At 35.7% G+C, this 21,791-nt stretch overlaps 1 protein-coding gene across 2 annotated transcripts in view; it reads left to right on the top strand.

Moving 5' to 3' along the window:
* Positions 1-21,791, top strand: part of cdm (importin-13-like protein cdm) — a 54,641-nt gene that overhangs the window by 26,691 nt on the left and 6,159 nt on the right. For both annotated transcript variants that reach the window (XM_083125026.1, XM_083125024.1), the window contains exons 10-15: positions 6,418-6,599; positions 7,790-7,951; positions 11,170-11,430; positions 15,552-15,689; positions 16,720-16,936; positions 17,757-17,912. In XM_083125026.1, coding sequence (XP_082981152.1) covers positions 6,418-6,599; positions 7,790-7,951; positions 11,170-11,430; positions 15,552-15,689; positions 16,720-16,936; positions 17,757-17,912 — 1,116 coding nt within the window. The remainder of the gene's footprint in view (positions 1-6,417; positions 6,600-7,789; positions 7,952-11,169; positions 11,431-15,551; positions 15,690-16,719; positions 16,937-17,756; positions 17,913-21,791) is intronic.

Consider the following 21,791-nt stretch of genomic DNA (forward strand, 5'->3'; position numbering starts at 1 on the left):
AGGGATGAGAGATATTAATCAGTACTCTCCTATCTGAATCAGTCGATAGAGGTATATTTGTAAAATTACAAATAATTTTACTGATCTGATATATCTATAAACAGCCCACAGTTTAGTGCAGAATTCTGCCATTTTGTTACTATGTTTATCGATACAAAAACATATCCATCCATATGTCCTTTATGTATGGTAAATATTTAAATGCATATTTTTTTTTTTTTTTTAGGCAAATACGAATGCAGTCACTGGTTATATGCACTAAATAAATAATTTAATGGACCATAAATGTTCTTCAAGGAACAACTTTATATCTGATAGTAAAATAACAGCTATCAGCATTGGTAAATTTTATAATGGTACTTCATTAGACCAGCAAATTTTTTATATCAGTCCATTCCTAATAAGTAGCATATTGTGACTGACCCAAAGATGTTCATTTATTTAATTTATATTTATTGTTTAGTTTTGTGTTTAAAATGCATTATGATATTTATGTTGTTATCAATTACTATTTTGTTATGTTCCAAAAGTTGCTGAATTAATAAGATGTATAATTAATTATTGATAATGTAAAATTACGATGTATACATTTCTATATACATTTTTGACCATAGCAACGATAACGAAACAAAACACAGTTGATCAATAAGTGATAAAATATATGAACATTCTAAAATAGTGACGTCCGAGTTTTCTTTGAATTTAACAAACTGTAAGTAGATTTGGATAAAGATAAATACTAGGATGTTTCGTTGAAGTACAAGTAAAAGGCTTGCTTCAATAATTTGGCGCCTACAGCCAGGATTGAAAAAGAAAGGACAATCTTCTGATGCGTGGTGAGAAGTTTGCGCAATGGTAGTTATAGACTTTTAAATTTTATTTTGTCTTAGATTTGCAATTTGTTGAACATGGTGCGAAGACAAAATTGGCGACCCTAAATATTTTATTTCTTAAGTTTATTATTATTCTGTGAAATCATGCCAGATAAATCTAAAGAAACGAAGCCTAGACATTCACGTAGGCTAAAATCTAATGTTGCATATGAAGGAACCTACTTAAAAACCTACTTAAATAGTAGTAATTCTGATGATGGTGACATTTGTGATGTACAGTCAGGTAAGATTGAAGGAGTGACGTGTTGTGATAAGCTCGATAATGACCTGAGGTATGTGCAATGTTTTGATTGCCGTTTGTGGTATCATGTTTCATGTTTGAAGCTTTCCGTCACACATTGGACAATTTATTCTACCACTAAGGAAAAATATTGTTGTAAGAAATGTGATTCCAGTTACGATCCTTACCAATTGCCAGTGTATTTGGAAAGTATAAATCCTAATTTAAATGACATACGAAACAGCATTAGAAGCATACAATTAGCTGTTGTAAATTCTAATCAGGAACTTAAGACTCAGTTTGAACAGTCTAATCAGGAACTTAAACAGTCTAATCAGGATCTCAAACAGTCTAATCAGAAACTTAAGACTCAGTTTGAACAGTCTAATCAGGAATTTAAACAGTCTAATCAGGAACTTAGATCAGAATTAAATCTGTCTAATGAAAATATTCAGGTTAAACTTGACGTTATATCTTTAAAACAAGCTGAATTATCTAGTGCACATACACAGTTATCTTCACAGCTTGATGTCAAATTTGAAGCTGTTAATCATGATATTAGTCATGTTAACAATCGGCTCAATATTTTAATGTCTGAATTTAAGGACAAAATAGATGCGATTAGTACAGCGTGTTTACAATCAACTACAAGTCTTGAATCTGTGTTTGATAGTAAATGTCGTAATGTTGATGTCAAACTATCTGAATTTGAAAATGTACAATTATCATTGAAAGAACACATTCTTGATTATGACCAACGTTTAGATAATCTCAATTCAAATTGTAATGAATGCTCTGCTAATATAGTTGATCTTATATCTAGAGTCACTATTTTAGAAAGTAAAAGCGATGTTAATGCTGATGTACATAAGCATATTTCTCATTGTACAGAAAGGTTCCAACAGTTTAATTCCCATATTGAAGGTATAGAACAAAATATCAAAAAGCTTCAAGCTGATGGCAAGGATTTAACAGCCAAGGTTAACGATAATGATGAAGGTAGCGTAGCCCTTACACATAATTCCTCTGCTCATAATTCTGTTGTTACAAATTGTAATAATAGAACAAAATCAATTGCTGTGAATAATACAGAATCTAATACATGTAGGAATGGAAAAACTCAGTGTGATGTTGTACTCAGTACTTCGTCTAGTGATGTATCAGATGATTCTTCTAGGACACTCTCCGGTAAGAAGAATGTTACTAACACTCGTGCCCGTAAACATGTCCGTTGGAAACACAAGTATAATAAATCTGTAAGATCTAGCTCTGAAGAAACTTCCGTAAAGAAATTCCGAAGTGACGACTCAGAAGGTCCATTCGAAAAACAAGAGTTAGGTGCAGAGAAATATAACTACACTGACGCTTGCTATCAACTGTTTGGTACAAATTCACATCCTACTTCTAGTTTTGTGCTTACTAAGAATAATGACAATGTTAGTAATGTACATAATAATCCACATTGTCATCTGGATCAAAGCGGTAATTCTCCTTGTATGTGGTGTGATTTTAACCCACAAATATCAGAACCTAACCCACAAAATGTTTGTGTTAGTAATATCTATCGTGATGCAAGTGTACCATGTTCAGTTTCGAACAATCACAATGATCCTCATTCTTCTGTAAATGGTTCGAGATTGCATAACTGTAGTAACACAGGGTTAAACGAAGCAAATCATATTTGCTATAATCGACCGTATAGTTCGAGAGGAAGAAGTGATCATCCTATAACTAGAAATACATGCAATGGAGAAGGAAATGCAAGAAGTGGACGTTTAAAATTAAGTGAATTATCTCAATTGCCTAAGTTCTCGGGAAAGATAGAGCAACAATCAGCGAGAGAATATATTGAGCAGCTGGATAACATATTAAATGTTGTAGGAGTGCCAACAGAAATGAAACTGCGAAGTATCCAACAATGCTTCACTGGGAGAGCTGGTTATTGGTTTCGGACTCATAAATATTATTTTAATTCTTATGATCAGTTTGTACAAGAATTCATTAATCAGTTTGCTTCTTCGGAAGTTATCCAATCACAACTCTCCGTATTGAGGAATCGCAAATACGATCCCAGTGTACATGGCAGTTTAGAGACTTTTGCTTTAAAAACTCACTCCAGTTATTGTAATTTGGTTGAAAATCCTCAAGATATAGATGTTGTGCAGTTAATACTTAGCCAATTACCTGATAATATTGCCAATCACATTACTTATCACGAAATTCGTTCAGTAGATCAACTGACTAGCATGTTAAGAAGATTAGATGTAATAAAATTTAGTAGAAAGGGGCTTGTTGTTCTTCCTAATGAAGACAACGAACGTGAAAATATTCCAAAGATTTTTAAGAACTCTGAACAAAATAGAGGCAAGTTAAATGTGCGGCAAGTTAATGTTCGACGTTCGAAGACCACTAGTGTTTGTACTCAGACTCCAACTTGTAGTGAGGCAGAAGCCAATGCTGTTATCAATCAAGGTTACGAAAATCGGCAGGGAAATGATCTTCGAGGTCGATATTTCAACAATTTTAGGCGAACCTCTAATAATAAAGGACATCATGGAAATTTTACTGCACGAAACAATTATAATAGCTTCAGATCTAGAAACGGAGGACAATTCCGAAATAATTACAGGCAAAATAATTCTCGTTCACCTACAGGACAATTTAATGATGAAAATTTGCTCAATCAATCGCGATTCTATTACAGGAATGAAAATCGCAGTGTTAATAATAATACAGTGCCATATCAGTGTTTTCCTGCAAATTCAAATTCATTAAATTATCAACCTGAAGCAGCAGGTTTAGTATCACAAACTAATTCTGATTCTACAAGAATGGCAAATCGTGAACAAAATACTTCGCAAATAAATCAAGTACAAGGTTCTTTACCTTTAACGCAAGTTCCCGTGAGATGTTAAATTAAAAGGTTGGGATGATTTACTTCAAGCAAGTTTTTTTTTGTACAAGGGCAAACTTTTGCTTAAAATGACATCAAGAAATGTATTCATTAATTATTTTCACTTTAATTCAAAGAAAGGTGGAATATTTTAATCTATGCATATTCAATGTAACTTATGATGTTGGAACTTCTTTCTATTGCTACGAGAATTGTTGCTGCATGCAAGTAAGAATGTGAATGTACATTCTGTTTCTGTGCGATATTGTTTAAGAATTTGTTCAGAGAATAATATACTCTGCATATAAATAATTGATTTATGCCAATGTGTTGTATCTAGTAGGAATGAGAAATGTAATTATCCACTAGATTACATATGGTTATTATTTTATTTGAGAATTGATGTGTCTACAAAGTACATGAATAAATGTAGACAATACTTTTATGAAAGGCCATGGATGCCCTGACGATGTGATGATTATCCTCGTCTAACAAGTTTATGTGTGCGCAAATAAGTATGATATTTGAAGAAGCAGTCGTAGCATTATGTTATTACTTGCTACTCAATTGACAACTTGATGTATTTGTTCAAGGAAATAAGTAATCATGTAGCTATATGTGAATAATTACGGAGTTTCCAACTGAGATAGTGAATTGGAAGATTTGAAGAACAGAAGATCAAAGTGCATATGTAGTATTTCTTGACTGTCCTGTATTAGCTACATCTAAAATTTACTATTGCTGAAGAAATTATCCAAGATTTAGTGAAGAAGTGAATTAAGAAGGTTTGAAGATTTTGAGAGTTACATCGGACAATGAGAAGCTATAAATACAATTTCAGATGCAACAATTTATGTTCATGATTGTTTCCATTCAAGAATATTGTCTTTAGTTTAATGTACTGAATGCATGCAACTAAAACAAAATGAAGAATATGTCAGTCAAGTTTGATTCACGGAGATCATAGTGAACTGAATTAATATTGTTTGAAAAAAAAATAATTTATGTTGTAATATAAAAATGCAATGTTCACAAGTTTGTAACTAAATGTAAAATTTTCGATATTTACAGAACTTAAATAAGTCGAAAATTTTCACCCGGAAGGGGTGCGTATTGTGACTGACCCAAAGATGTTCATTTATTTAATTTATATTTATTGTTTAATTTTGTGTTTAAAATGCATTATGATATTTATGTTGTTATCAATTACTATTTTGTTATGTTCCAAAAGTTGCTGAATTAATAAGATGTATAATTAATTATTGATAATGTAAAATTACGATGTATACATTTCTATATACATTTTTGACCATAGCAACGATAACGAAACAAAACACAGTTGATCAATAAGTGATAAAATATATGGACATTTTAAAATAGTGACGTCCGAGTTTTCTTTGAATTTAACAAACTGTAAGTAGATTTGGATAAAGATAAATACTAGGATGTTTCGTTGAAGTACAAGTAAAAGGCTTGCTTCAATATCTGATTTCATGCTTTTTCATTAAAGAATATCTTCGTAAATTTTGTATGCAGATATTCACCATACTCCAGATGGTGCACTGATTGGTTGCACAGCGTGCGCTGGATGTACTAAACATGTTATAGTTTTCCAACAAATAATATAATTGGCAGTGGCAACCATGAATCTGTATTGTGTGGCTGCACACATACAGGAGGAAAATTTGACTGTTTTTTAATGGTTTGTAGCATCAAAACAAGGCATTACCAAAAATTCTTCTTCTTGATACCCTCCACATGCTGTGAAATTTTTCAGCATCATACAGTAACACACTGTCTATTTGAATGGAACAGCACTGTATTACTATTCCGTAAATAGTCATAGCAATGCTGTTATTATATAATTTTGGAGTGCCATGTTCAGTACTTTGTGGCATATTGCACGGTGGTTCAGATGACACTTTGAACTGTAGGTATAATCCCTATTAGACTATCCGAGGATGAAATTTTTTCCATGTCTAAATTATGTACACTATCTATGTATTTTATGGATAAAACAAATATGTACCCATTCACAGTACTTGTTATAAATGTTTTACAGTGTATATTTGTCATCATCATCATCCTTCGCTGTTTCCTGCCTCTGGCTGGGTCGGCATAGAAGTCAAGCCTCTCCATTTTCTTCTGATCTTCCACCATTCCTCTCTTTCCATGGTGTTCCAATCTTGTCCTCTTCTCCAAACACACTCCACGATTCTACCGACATCTTGGTCTCTCCTTTGGCCTTATTCCAACTCCTTGTGCACTGTAAGCTCTTACTGGCAGTCTTTCTTCACCTATCCTCTTTATGTGTCCGAACCATCTCGTCTGTTTATAATTGTTTATTATTGTAATCAGAGCTAAATGAATATGCGGTGTTACAACATTTTTTAAAAAATAATTATTTTCAGGTGTGTATGCCGAGTGGATTAATGCCCATCCAGAAGTTCTGAATTACGTAGTACCTCTCCTTGTGATGGGATTAGAAAGTCCAGACGTGGCTCCTTCAGCCACGATGGCACTGAAGGACATCACGAGGGATTGCCAGAGTAGCATGAAGCCTTTTGCAGAACACATATTGCACGGTAGTCGGGTATGTAGCATGTATTAACCACACCCATATCTGGAAACATATTTTCGGAGGGATTCTTGCATGCTAGCCAAGTGTCCAGCATAATAATAATAATAATAATAATAATAATAATAATAATAATATATTTCGAGTTTGCTTATGGAAATTTCCATTACCTTTTTTTTTTAAAAAAAATATAACTAGTATAGTATGTGTTTTTTTTAATTTTTGTGTGCTTACTGTATCACATGTATCTTTAAATCAGAATAATAAACATACCATTATAAATAGCTGAATATTAAAATTTTGGTGATGTGGTATAGTCAGCCATATATTAGAATGTATAGCATAGTTATTCATGCTGTTACCAGGAAAGCCTTTTTTAGGAAGGCCATTCCTGTACAAAAATGCATTATTTTTAATCCAATCTTGTATTAATTAATACATTCAATGTTTTAAGATCATATTTCAAAATGTGTATTTTTATGTTAGTTGGGTTCATAGCTTTCCTAGAACATATTTGCCACCTGAATTATTTTAAGTTTTTTCTAGCCCTCATAACTATTGCTATTCCATGAGAAGATAAAGAAACGTGGCATAAAATAGATAATTAGTAGCATGCATTCTTTACTTACCATATTTCTAGTTAGGGCCACTGAAATTTATATCACCAGAAGCTATTTTACAAAGGAAGGGTAGTTCAATACCGGTGGAGGCGCAGAGTGTCTCGGATTGCACTTTAAGTTGTAGCTCCTGTCCCAATTAGCCAATTTGTGCACAAAGCACACTTAGACAAATGAAGGGAATAGCTTTCAAAATAAACAGAAAAATGGCAAGCTGATGACAAGTCAAGTCCCTTTCATATTTTACACATAATATTATTATGCATAAAATGCTTATACACACCGTCAATCCCAAGTTGATTTATCCCAGATGAATTATTAAGTTATAATAAACTTTACATTATACTGCAAGTGGCATTTACTTTATCACTGTTGCAAAACATAAAATCTATGTGAAATATTTAACTGTTTAAGGTGTCAGATTGCTTCACTTTTATTTTGCCCTCTACTGCATAGCTATGGACTGCTTCATGTTTAGTCAGATAATTTGTATGACACTTTCAATTTTTCTGATAATTTCAATTGTGTACCACTGTGTGTGATATGTTTTATAAGTGAAGAAAACTATGATATGAATTTCTTTTTCAGGAAGCTCTAATAAGGCAAAATCTGAAAATTAGTGAATATGTTAGGCTCATGTACACCGTAGGAAAAGTCCTTTCTGTTCTTCCCATGGAAATTATTATGAATCATCTAAATGCTCTGCTCATGCCTTACGTTGAGGAACTACGAAAAATAGTTCTTCAAGAGGTAAGTTTTATGTAGTTTCATTTAAAGCAAGAAAACATTGATAGTATGAGTCATTACTGAAAAGTAGCCTCCGTTCAGGTTCGTTCACACATCACTCAAATGCATCATGGAAATTTCTTGGCTAATGTTTTGCCTACCACCTGTAATTCTACCCAGTTATCTTGGGAAAGGATAAAAATATCCATGGCATTAGAAACAAATGAATAAATACGGGGTGTGTGAAAAAGAGTGTATCTATTTCAAAACATTTATTCTCAGCTCCATGATGTGGTATGGGCATGCTTTCTACAACGAAATGAATATTATCTCTGAAAGTTTTGTTAACATAAGCTACGAATTTACAAGTATACTTTCAGCCAACTTCTTGCATGTTCACACTGAAGACCGAGTGAAAAGCTTTGTCTCGCTCAGTGATGACTGAGAAAGTTAAAAAGCTGCAAGGTTACAAGGTTAACCCAACTTTAGCCATTGCCTCCAGCGAACATGATGGGCGACAAGTGCTTTTGCCTTAAACAGGTAACATTTCTCTTAGAATTGCATATACCAAGTCTTATCAGGTGGATCAAACCCAAACTGACACTGAAAACTGCATTGAACTGTGACCAGACATCGTTTTCACATATTCAAAAACACAAAACCCTTTTTGTTGGTTGGTCAGCACCATTTTACATAATCGCTTCCAAATGCGCATGATGGATATCTCAAGAAAAACTCCTGCAGTCTAGTTGCAATCAGTGCTCATTTTATGTCTCTCCGCATGCTGGTTACCTAGAACGAAAGAGACAAAATATGTGCAATCTTTTCTGGACACCCTGTACTTTACAAAAACGGAGGAAAGAAAATATTGATATAAGGGTGTTGTGTCAGCCTGTCTTTAAACCCTTTTTCTTGGTTTTTACTTCCTCTGTTTCCTCCTCGACAATGCAGGCGAGAAAGTCACCAAACACTGAAACTTTAATGTGGTATCTTGTGCAAAGTTTTTATTCTGTTTCTGGTTACCAACAGGTAAGAGCTTTTCTCACAAGATTGTAACATAGTCACAGATTATGCAGATGATCCAACTTGTGATTAGAAAGCTGAACTTTGCTACATGTGGCACAGTTTCAGTAAAAATTTTCCTTTCCTAATTTTGAGTAATAATTGTGCTTACTGTATTTCACCGCATAATCATGCACCTGTTTTTCCAGTCCAAAAATTGGTTTATAAAGAACCTTCAGCCAAAATCCTTTATGCACCTTCCCCTTCATCTGTTCAACTCAGGGCCAGAAGGAAGTCTGCTCCACTCTAACCCTCCCCTCCATGCAGGAGGATGCACAGGACATGCCTTTCTGCGCAGGCTCTTTTTACTGTGGTTCTACTATAGTGGCACAGAACCTGTGGACACAGCATTGGCGGCTCGTGGTCTGGCTCTATGGGTGTGCACTTTAGTCTTGCATCCAGAAGTGCTATACCACCCCTGTCAAATACTCACACCTGTTTTTGCGTACATAATGATGCTTAATATATTGGAAACCCAAGTTTAGATCACCTTTCACTGAAAAAGAGGCTATGACAGAGTTCTATTTCAAATTTTGTTTAACACTGATTTTTTAAAAATTTCAAATATTTCTGAAATTATCCAGCCAATCATGAGAAGATCGATGTTATTGTGCAATTTGTAATTCAACATTCGATAATCTGACAAAATCACTCAAAACATAGAAATACCAATCTACAATACCAATACTATTGTCAATCTGCAAAATATTTCATAAAAACTTCCTCCTCCGCTCTCCTGATATTAATGAACAAGGAGAATTATAACATTGGTGTACACCAAAGAAGCCGATCAAACTACCACATGGAGGAAATCAGTTGTAATCTATCTAGCCATTGTTTATTTCTAATGACAGACTGATTGAACCAAGCAAATGAAGCGAAATCAAGAGAATAACAAATGTTAAAGAAAATCACAGTACTCACCCAGTCCACACTGCCTTGCTTCGTACTTCAGAATTTTTCCTTCTCTTCCGCCATATTCATATATTGCTGCAGTTGCTACAGGCTTTGTAGCTAACTTCCCTCCAAAAATTCAACAACGTTAAATATTAAGTCTCTGCTTTCGCTATGTACAGTTTCCCTATTCATCATGAAATCAAAAAGTTTGCACTGAAACAGGTACGAACTTTTGACAGCGCTAAACACTTTTGCAACTCAGTAACAGAAACACACAATGCAAAACAGCTGACTGATTGATGTACGCTCCCTCCGCGCGGGTTGATAATTCGGCTACCGTGCCATAGAGACCATTTATTTTGGCCAAGATGCACCAAGCAAAGGCAATACCAGGCATGTTTAAACACCCGTCTCGTTTTCAGTTTTTCAGTTGCCTCCCTCCCCTTCACCCTTTTCTTCCCCTTCATGCTCGGGACAGAATCGGAGGGACAATATACCTTCAAAATTTCCCGTCTAAAAAAATTCTCTCAATTTGCAATGATGTATGGGTTGCCTCAACTCTGTTACACGATCTCTAATGGAATGGGTTTGCAGCACTACATTGCTAGCTCACCGATCGCTGTGTTTGCCACCTTCCTAAATGATGCGACCTTCCCTCACACGGTGCTCAAGCCAAAAGACCCAAGCAGCGTCCTCTGCGCGACTGCTGCAAAAGCGTCATAGGGAGTGAAATTAACATTACATTCAAGCCAAGCCCCTAGCATGGCTTGGTCTACGTGTGTTGATATCACTGATCACAGGCTTCTCCACCACCTCTCTTGGTGAAGTGGCGTGGGAACACTTGATGTTTCGAAGGAGACAGAGTTCAATGAATAAGTATAATAATAATGTTTTGCATTACAGATTTATTTGGGTGTGCACGTGCGAATAGGCCAAAGCCGCTACTGGGACACAGAATATTAAATTTTAAGTTCGTACTTCGCAATACTAGTAAATTTTCTCAAGTGTAGTATTTCGACTATAATGCACAAATCAATTTTAGGCCTAAAAAATATTCATTAAAGGGTCATGAAGAAATGATGTGTGTCTAGACTATATTAAATTTCAACATATATTCACGAGTTTAGTAACTAATGTTTTTTAAGTACCAATGATACGGATGCATTTTTTAAAAAAAAAGCTTCACATAATGATTGCAGCTCACTTTTTGCAAAAGAAAATGGCCTGTTCTGATCATGTGGTGAAATATGGTATTTAAAAATGTGTCAATCTTATCTTTTCAGCCATCTCCTTTCATAAAGGCTGTGATACTTTTACGTTTGAAAATGATCAGCATGCTGTTCGCAACACTCGATACCAAGCCACAAGACGAAGTGTATGACGTGTCCGAGGGATCAGAGAGTGGCTTTTCCTGCCAACAACAATCACATCAGCGTTCACAAGTGATCACCGAACCACAGCCAGTCTTTCTGGTTCTCCAAGAAATTATGCCAATTATTCAAGGTGTGATGGACAAGTGGTATAGGGATGGACATGTAATTGAGGTTTGTACATTGATTCGAACTTTTGTCATGGATTATCTTGAGGAAGTATACCTGAAACATTGTGTCACTATGTCAGTAGGGGATCTTTGTTATGATGAAAGTTTTCAGATCATGAGTCTAGTTCAAAGTTTGATAAGTACAAGGGCACACTGCTTCTGCCATGTTACTATGAACGTGCATATGTCACAAAGTGTGAAATTATATTGGTCATTTTTTATGTTGTGAAAGGTGAGAAGTGTGTTTTCGTACTCTTGAACGCAGTTATATTGAAATGGGTCATGTGTTCTCATATTCGTAACTGATATAAAATCACGTGTACCTTGTATTGCCCTCCAATTAAGAAAGATCGGAAAATATGGAGGACAAGACAAGGTAAGTGTTCTAATTTTTTTCTAAGTTTTTAAAAACAAAATATAGAGTTTATTCATCAACAAAATACTTTACACATTGTGAATTACCCCATGAATTATGCAAAATCCTGAAACATTTTCATTCTGTTGCAGAAATTAAGATGTTACAATGAATTTCACACAGGAATAAACTGAATAACACTCCAGTAACGGTTTAAATATACTATTAGAAATTTTTATTTTATATAAGTATAGTTAAGCATAGTTTTTAATCGAATTTTGGTTTTTGTTCACCATTTTAACACTAAAAATGCTATTTGAGATACTGCTTTCAATCCTGAAATATGTTCAGTTTTTGTACCAAAATCATGGTCTTTTATTCACTATAAATATGTACTGTGTACAAATTCAAGCTAAAGATAAAGAAACATCTAGGGTTTTACAACTACACACTGTAAAAAAAAATTAGCATCACTGTATTCTTATTACGGATGTTGACAATTTTGAGTTTCGCATGGATGCATCTTTCCTGCACAACTTGAAATCAATTGATTGAAGCATTGGTCTGGTATCACTGCGTAGTGTGGTGTTATTATTTTGGTGAATTAGTGTTTGGAGTGTCCGCTAGAGGGTGTTGCAATCAGTTACTGCTGCAAGGTTTTGTAATCAATTGTCAGGAATCTGTAAAACGATTGTTAGTAGTGCAACTTGTGACGTGTTTTATGTTGCACACTACATGTTCATTATTGACAGTTTGGATACGTTATCATATTTGTGAAGTGTTCTGGTGGTGTGTAGTGTATTTGAGCGTGTTTTCTCGAAAAAATGGGCAGAAAGTGTGACATTTCGCCACGTAAGCAAGGAATGGTTCTTGCTTTGCATATGGATGGTCATTCTCAGAGAGAAATTGGTCGACAACTTCAAATGCATCAATCCACAGTTAGCCGCTGCCTGCAAAAGCAACAAGAACATGGAAAATCATCACTGAGAAGTCACTGTGGCAGAAAGAAAGACATCACCTCGAGTGGATCGTATGATAAAGGACATGGCACTGAAGAACAGAGGAATGAGTTCACGTCAAATTGCACATAATCTTCAAAATGAGGTGGGAGTTAATCTTCCTCATGCTACTGTAGTATCCCGACTAAAGAAACAGGCTGTTTCTAAACACGTCCCACGTAAAAAACCCAGACTAACTGACGCACATGCAAAAGCTAGACATGAGTTTGTCACATGTTATGGCGCATGGAATGATACAGATTGGGAACATGTGATATTTTCTGATGAAAAACGATTTAAATTGCTGGGGAATGACAGCTCAGTTAAACTGTGGTTGTGGAAGGGAGAAGAACTTGCAAAATCTTGTATTTTTGAAACTCAAAAGTTTTGTGGCAGTGTTATGATTTGGGCATGTTTCTCTGCAAAAGGGATTGGCAGGATGCATATTTGCACAGGGACAATTAAGGCTGATCAATATCTGGAAATCCTGAATCGGAAAGTTCTACAAACTGCAGGAGATAATTTTTCTGGACAGAATTTGGACTACTTTATTTTTCAAGACGATAATGCAACCTGTCATCGTGCTCAGGTGGTGAATAACTGGTTTCATGATATGAATATTGAAAGACTTAGTGGCCGCCAGACATGAATCCTATAGAAAACCTGTGGGCTATGATGTGCAAAAAACTTGGTAATCAGACGTACAGGTCAAAATAGGAACTTATGGCAGCAATTGTACATGTTTGGAATGAAATTGAGGTCGAATATTGTCAAAATCTCATTCATAGCATGCCTCGAAGGTTGGAAGCACTTAGGAAGGCCAGGGGTGGCCACACTAAGTACTAGTCAATGTATTTACTTACTATCATTACAAATTGACATATCATGATGCATTTAAAACCTTTGTTCAATTTTTTTACTTGTAAAAATTGTCTTTGTGCGAAAACGTTCCACAAGCTATATTTGCAATAATTTTGTTATTAGTTCTGTAAAGTGCATTATGTACGTAACTATGACTTAAATAATAAAAATATATTTTACAGATATAGTGTTTTATATAATTGTTAGGAAAACAAATCGACAAGTCGAATAAAATCAATAAAACAACTGATAATTCACGAGCGAAATGCTAACGACCAAAAATAATGAAGTGATGCTAATTTTTTTTTACATAGTGTAGAAACAAAGGCTTCCATAATAATGTAGTCGTTACCTCTATCAGTTTGTAGTCAAACGATCCGATGTTTGATTCCTCAAAGTGTGTGGCATCTTTCATTGCAGGTTGTTAAGAAAATAAATACATACTACAGACCATAGTGAGGATGATTGAAATTAGAACTGACTCCATATCACTTTGAACCGATATCAATACTATTACCAATTCCCACCAGTACCAATAATTGGAAATTGTAACCATTCATAGTAATTCAGAATATTTATAAATGTTAATACATAAAATTTGCATTGTAACTGTATCATAGCAATCTACCAAATTTTTGCTTTAAAATATTCATAACTTCACATAAGATAATAATTTTGTCACAAATTCTCTTTCTCCCAATAATGCTGTTGCCAAAATAAGGATAATTGGAATAATTTCCAGGATATAGTGAAACCATGATTTTACTTCCCTGTATTTGACATTTTTTTAACATTATACAAGGTAGCGCATATTGTATTTGCCAATATAAGTTGGCAACCCCTTCAGAATGCAAGTGCACATGTGCAGAAGTCTCCATTCTTAGGCATCTGCAAGTCTCGCAATCTGTCTGCCATAGAATGTTCGCCTGTTGAGACACAAATCATGGCAGTGGAGGCGTTCATCCGAACAGGTTCCATTCATGAGATGTAGGGGGCGATGTGGTGACGGTCCAATGAAGGTTGCCAACAAACCCGTGCCAGAGTGTCACAACACGATATGATGAGTCAGACAATAGAGAGCCGATGACAGCATGCAGAAACAGAAGTCTCCAGTCGGAGGAGGCGTATTCTCTTGCATTCTGATGCTTCTTGGTCCAGTGCCTGCTGCATCTCCTGAAAGGAACCTGTTCGGATGAATGCCTCCATTGCCATGATTTGTCTCTGAACAGGTGAATGTTCCATGGCAGACTGAATGCAAGACTTTTAGCTGCCTAAGCATGGGAGACTTCTGCGCATGCACACCTGTGTTCCGACAGGGTTGCTAGCTGATAATGGTAGATACAGTCTGCACAATCATGTACGTTCGATCTTCAATAGAGCAAAGTGCAACAAAATGTTCCCAGATTTTACATTTTCTCACATTTTAGGATTCTTCGCCATGGTTGCGTGAAAAACATACAATCATGGTTTCACTCTATTTACATTCTACAAAAGTGCCACATGTTATTGGAGTCTGGCAAAGTATCTGTGATAAATCGACATTTGCATTGGCTCAACCCTAATTTCAATACATTCATGAATTCATGGTATTGTGCAGTTAATCCACACATGCAAACGCATGTACGTTCTCCATGGCAGAGTGGTTAGTACAGCATGCTACGATGCCAGGAGTCACGGGTTCAAATCGCAGCCTGGGTGTTGATGTTCTTTGTGAGTGTCCCTTCATCAGTTTCATCATATCATCACTCATCCTCATCTTCGCAATTAGCCAAAAGTGGCAGAAATGCGATATAAAATAAACCAAATCAATCAATCAACCATGTACATTCTTGAGTTCGCATTTTAGTCTTCTAATAAAGAATACATAAAAGAAATTATTTTATTGCAGTTGTTTGTTTCTCTGTATTGTAGGCTGTGTTTTCTGTGCTGAAGCAAGCTTCAGCAACTTTACTTGATGAAAGTAAACCATTGGTGCCTGATATTCTCCAGTTACTGATGAAGAGTTACAAGCTTCATCCACATGGTGCAGCTTTGGATTTAGCACGACAAGTAAGTTTCATGAAAAAGGAAGTGAGTAGTTGAAGGTCACCGCCTTTCAAAAATTCTGTTCTCTGGGTGTTGAATTTTATCACGTGTCCATATGAGGGTTCATATGCAGTGTGGTCAGAAATGAAGTGCAGTGAAATGTAAATGTATGAGGACGAGCTCAGTGGCCAAAATGGTCAAGCATGCTAAGTGGTCAACTTTTGATCTCATCATTGAACTTCCTGGGTTAGAGTCCTAGCTTGGGCATGTATGTTTTTTGTGAGTGTCACTTCATCACTTTCATGTGATCATCACTCATCCTCATTCCTCATTGTCACGTATAAAGTTCCAAAGTAAGAAACACAAACTATTTCACACTAAGTTAGTTTTTTAACACTATGCAAAAAATTGATTCTATATTTTTATTATAATATGTTCAATAAAAATTAATGTCCTATTATGTAATGTATGTAGGTCTTTAATCCTATTATCTATTTCTAGATGTGATATTGGTAATGTGGTAAATATTAATACATATTGGTAATGTGGTAAATATTAATACATATTTTAATATGTTACCGTATAGTTTTAATTGTACCTAATATCACTTGTAGTTAAACACAATTATCAGTCTTGTGAAAAGCATTAACTATTCACAACAGTTAATAAACATATTTCGATTCTGTTTTAAATTAATGTATGTAACCTGGTGACTAATAATGAGCATGGCCTTTGAAAATAAATTGTGTATTTAGACATCTACTTTACAAAACCAGGGCATGATGAATTATATGTTTATATCCATTGAAATAATAACAGAATGGAAGAATTTTGCACTCAGTTTCAAACTATTAATATATCAGGTCAGTAAAATTACCGATATACCAATATGTTTGTCACCCATAATGTCTATTTGAAATGTTTTTCATATGAATTCATCCATTTAATAACTGTATCGCCTAGTACGACTGAACTATAATTTGTGTATGTTATATATGATGCATTTTTAACATTATTAGCAATTATTGAATGAATGTTACTCTTTTCATTGCAGTTTCTAATATTGTTTGGTAAAGAAGACTCCCAAGTAGTGATAATGCGGTCGTTACTAAGTGAAATATGCCTAGTGACATTAGGCACTTGTGAACCTAACATGTCTGAGCAAGCAGATATTTTGGAAGCATTTTTCTTGCTGCTGTCGCAAATATTGAAGAAAAATTCTCAAATGTTCAATAGTGACACTATAAATGTAACTGCTCTATTTCATTGTGGTAAGTATTGCTACAATGATATATTTACAATTAGAAGTAGTGGATACAAAGTCTTTGTAGAGACAGACATTTACTGAATGTATACTTTCGTTTTCTTTCTATTTTATTATTATCATTATTATATAATCACCTGTGTTCTTCCACAGATGTAAAACTTGCATACTGATGAAGGCCATGTTTGACTGATCGATGGCATCAAAGTCAATCGTTTCAAAAATTCCTGTACTTTCAGGAAAATATTACGATATTCCAAATTTGAAACTTACATATGTTTGAAATTCCTTCTAGATAATTTGAGTTCCTTACTTTCTAAAATTATAAATTTTTTGTTCATGAAGAATAATTAAGGGGCTCACGTTTTCCACGAAGCTGTTTTAAATTATTTTCTATTAATTTCGGTAGCCACTACCACCATCCTTGTTGGAATTCGTTGTGTTCATGAAGAAGGTGCAAAATTTGAACTGGGGAATGTAGTATGCCAGAAAATACTTTTTTTTTTTAAAATGAAATCCCAGTTTCACTTTAAAATATTGATTTTGGAATAGGCTGTAATTAACTTGGTTTGGAATTAGCCAGTAGTTGTTTTGCTATTTTGGTCAGTTAAGTCAGTAATTTTGACCTTGTGCCCAATTTTCACACTTGCATGTTTGTTTCATAACATCAATATTGTTACATAACAGTTGGGTTACTGTTAAGTTTATCACTTATTAATGTTAATTAAACTAAGACATATATTTAATATATTATTGTTAACAATTTTATACATTGGTGCCTCGTGCCTGTTGAAGACATAAATATTTATAGTTCTTATCTTTCACAGCAACTGTAACCTTGGGTCTGCCAGAAGCTGGTGCAGTAAAGGCAGCAGCGTCATTCCTAGGAACCTTTATTACTGAAAGTAGGGATATTCCTTGCCTTTTATTAGTTGTAAATAACTCTGGAGAAGCTCTAGTGGAAAGGATACTTAGATGTATAGGTAGGTTGATTTTTCCCTATTGCTCGTTTCATGTACAGGTGGATAGGTTGTAATTCATCCTTGCAGTACAGCCACACAAATTGGTACAGACGTCTGCTGCTTAGTGACCAGGGTGGCCACTCACCAGGAATTCCTTGAATTCTGGAAATTATGCATGAATTATTTGCTTCGGGAATTCTGCGTGCATTTTTCTCCGTGGATGTGAAAAAAACCCTTTAATAATCCAAATTCCATTGCATGTATAATATTTATTAAAAAATTATAAATTTAAATTTATAAAATGTACAAATAAAATATTTGACTTCGAAATTCTTATATAATTAACAATATTTTGTAGATTAGTAGGTATATACCGTAACATTTGTGATGCTTGTTCATATTCAATTACATATTTAAATATATATACAGGAAAACCTCGTTAATACGATATTGGTTAATACGAAGTACCCTTTAATCCGAAGTTCTTCCCATTCCCCAGCCGATAAGATAGGATTTATAATGTATTTCAGTACGGATAAATCGAAATACGGATAATTTTTAATACGAAGTTGTTTACAAGACCCTTCCGTGCTTAATTCGAAGTAGACACCTGCGTATGCGTAAGTCGACAGGAGAAGATCGAATGTGGAGAGAGCTTGGACGTTATTTTTAACTTGACCTTGACATGTTTCCTTGTCGTAAGAGCTGCTAACAACTCGAGGGAAGCAGCCCGAAATGCCCGCTGGACATTGACATTCTTTGTCAATGTGCATGGGAGGTCAAGCTCTTTCCCCGCTGAATGCGCCACCTTGGAAATATTCACCAGTGCTAGATCAGAAATGTGAGATAAGATCGCACGAATGTTCCTAAATACAAGACGCCTGGCGCCTGGAAGTCTCACCCATCTGTCTGGCTCTGAGCTCGAGATACAGCAATTTCCCGTGAGCGAGCAACTTTTGGCCTGGTAGCCGACAACTTCCGGTAACCACTTTCGTTAAAAGCGTGTTCTTGTGCCCTGTACAACTTCATAAAAAAAAAAGGGAACTGTTACAGATAATCAAAGCCGCATAGGCCAACTAAAGATCGTCAACCCGCTTAATGCGTTGTCATCTAGGTTTCCCGCAAAAGTTGACGTCGATATTACGTATGTTGCAACTTCACTTTTCCGCTTCATACGTTTCCCAACTGTGCAGGTCATAAAATTTGCCAAAACAGTGTTTCGTTGTCTGAGTGACTTCTCCCCTTTATACCTATCAGCAAACGGGGGGGGGGTTGTTTCGGTCACAATTTTCTTGCTCGTGTGCGCACACGGGCTCCTTTCCTTTGGCCTCTAAAAAAAGCAAACAGTTCTGAATACCTTCTTTAAAACGAACAAAAACCGCATGATAAGTAAAAGAAAAGTGGCCCCCTTCCTTCTCCTACAACAGCTCATTATCCGCCACTGGTGTGCATGGTAATGTGATAATTGCAGAATTCATGTCTCTCTTTCTTGTTTGAATGCAGCTGCTAGGATAGGAAATATTGCCCGTATTATTGTCTGTTGCATGGTAAAAGGTAATGCAAGGATCATTTTTTTTTCACACTCCTGATAAAAGTTAGGTCTTCAACAAAACTGCGTTATCTTTAAAATGCGGATGATTTCCCTTCTGCCACCTGCTGCTCTAACTTCCAGCTGGTCTCATTGTGTTTACGCTGCAGCTGGTGCCAGTGTTTAGTCTAGCGTCTGGAAAGGTCTGCCTTGCCGATAACTGCAATGACTCATCCAGTGCGAAGGAATAAGCTTCATTGTTTTGAATCTCGCAAAGCCATATAATCCCCGCTTTTCTTCAGAACCATTAGCATGCTGCTGTTAAAAAAAACAAAAAAAAACAACAAAAAAAAAACCGCAATGCTCAATGTAGGAATACGAGAGGAAAAGTTTTGGCGGAGCGAGTGTTTGACCTCCAGAATACTCCTGAAACCTACAATAAATTGTCGATTAATCTGAAAATACGCAAGTTTCGTAAAGCTTGTTTTTAGTTCATTTTATGCTGATGAGCTAAGTGGGACTAAATATACAGTTTAAAGTGGGATCCAAACCAGAGTGATTATCGAGTGCCGCACTGTTTAATGTGTCCTAGGATACACATTCGGTGCAAACAGATCGCAAGTTGTGTGTTTACTTTTTCAGAGTGGATTACAATGCAAGTTGAGGAAGAGTTTGAACTGATCCCTGCAAAAGGGGGGGCGGGGCGAATATGAAGTTAACTGAAGCAAAGAATACGTGACTTTTTTTAGGATGTTGTTTTAGACAGCCGAACCAGAACGAAATTTACAGCCTCGATTTTTTTGTTTTGTTTTGTGCCAGGGAAAGGTTGTGTTCTATCCCAAGAGAATCTACTCTTACCAGTTAATGCTGTAACGGAACGCACATAAAATACAATATTCCTTCTGTCGGATTATCTCCCGTCTCTTGCGTTTTCCTTTCCGTAGGTCTCCATGCAAACGGGTTTTATGAACTAAAATTGTAAGAATTTCATAGAAGAGCAACGACTTTGCACAATTAAAAGAAAATACCGTTTTTTATAAGACTTTTTGCCACGACATGCATCCCGTGCATAACCGGTTGTATAACTAGGTAGGATAAATATTGTGTTAACAGTCTCCTTGGAATCTTCGTGCCCGCGTTAAGCTCCATGTTCTCATTTTGTGTAACATTTTTTACACTTTCTTTAAAACGTACAATATTATTATATAGTACATATAAAGCTTATTTTCTGAGCTACCACCAAGTATAAAACATCCTTTCTGGGGGTAATTTATACTCTACTTTATTTACACCTAAAAACAGGTGCCATCTTGAAAAGTTTGGATAACTCGAAGTCGTTTAATACGAAGTTGACATTTTTTGGTCCCTTGAACTTCGTATTAACGAGGTTTTCCTGTACTGTGTAATTGAATTGAATTAGAATTTTTGGATACATACCCTTTATATTGTTAATATATTTGTGTGTGTATGTGTGTGGGTGGTGAGAGGCGGTAATATGTAAGGTTGAAATATAAAAAAAACATCTACCTGTACCCTTGAATTTTTGGAAAATTTGCCTTGAAAACTGGAATTATACGTGAATTTTATCCCTGGTGGCCGTTAGGTAGAGGTAGCAAGCAGTTTATCATAAGACTCCCAAAGAGGCATGGTCATTCGAAAATGCCCAGCTGGATCCTCAGTGACGAAAATAGCCAACCTTGTTGGGGGAGTGCAAGGATCAAGGTGTCATCATCTGATGAGAGCCTACAGTAATGGAGGTAAGGTGTCATCTTTGAAACAACAATGGGTGAAAGTTGAAGCTCACCCACAGGGATAGATTGGTGTTGAAGTGGATTAGTGGTCCAAAAGCACAAGACAACGGTGTACCAGATAACCTCCTAGATGAACTCCCATCTCCAGGACCCAGCAGGTGGGATCAGGTAATCTGGTCTGACAAATCTGCACTCGCATTATTCCAGACCACCGGGCATGTTCAGGTGTGGAGAATGCCTGCAGAAGCCTTTCATGTTGACTGGCTCCGTTCTACTGTTAAGCATGGAGGGGGTTCTGTGATGGTGTGATATCTTGACATGGTCTTGGACCACTTGTAGATCATGGCAGAGAAATATCTCGTCTCAACCCTATGATCAAGATTGCGTTCCCTAGGGAACAACCTGTATTCCAAACAGACAAATGTCCCCATTCACACTGCTCAGTTCATCAAAGCATGGTTTATTTATTTATTTGATGAGCATGAGGATGAAGTGCAACTTCTCGCCTGGTCTCGTCAGTTGCCTGATCTTAACATAGTTGAACATTTGTGTAGTATTTTGAAGGCCAAAGTGCATTCTAAGTTTCCACCTCTGAACTAGAGACTGGTTTGCATGAGGAAT

The sequence above is a fragment of the Lepisma saccharinum genome, chromosome 7, assembly GCF_977018435.1.
Source record: "Lepisma saccharinum chromosome 7, izLepSacc3.1, whole genome shotgun sequence".
Lineage (NCBI taxonomy): Eukaryota > Metazoa > Arthropoda > Insecta > Zygentoma > Lepismatidae > Lepisma > Lepisma saccharinum.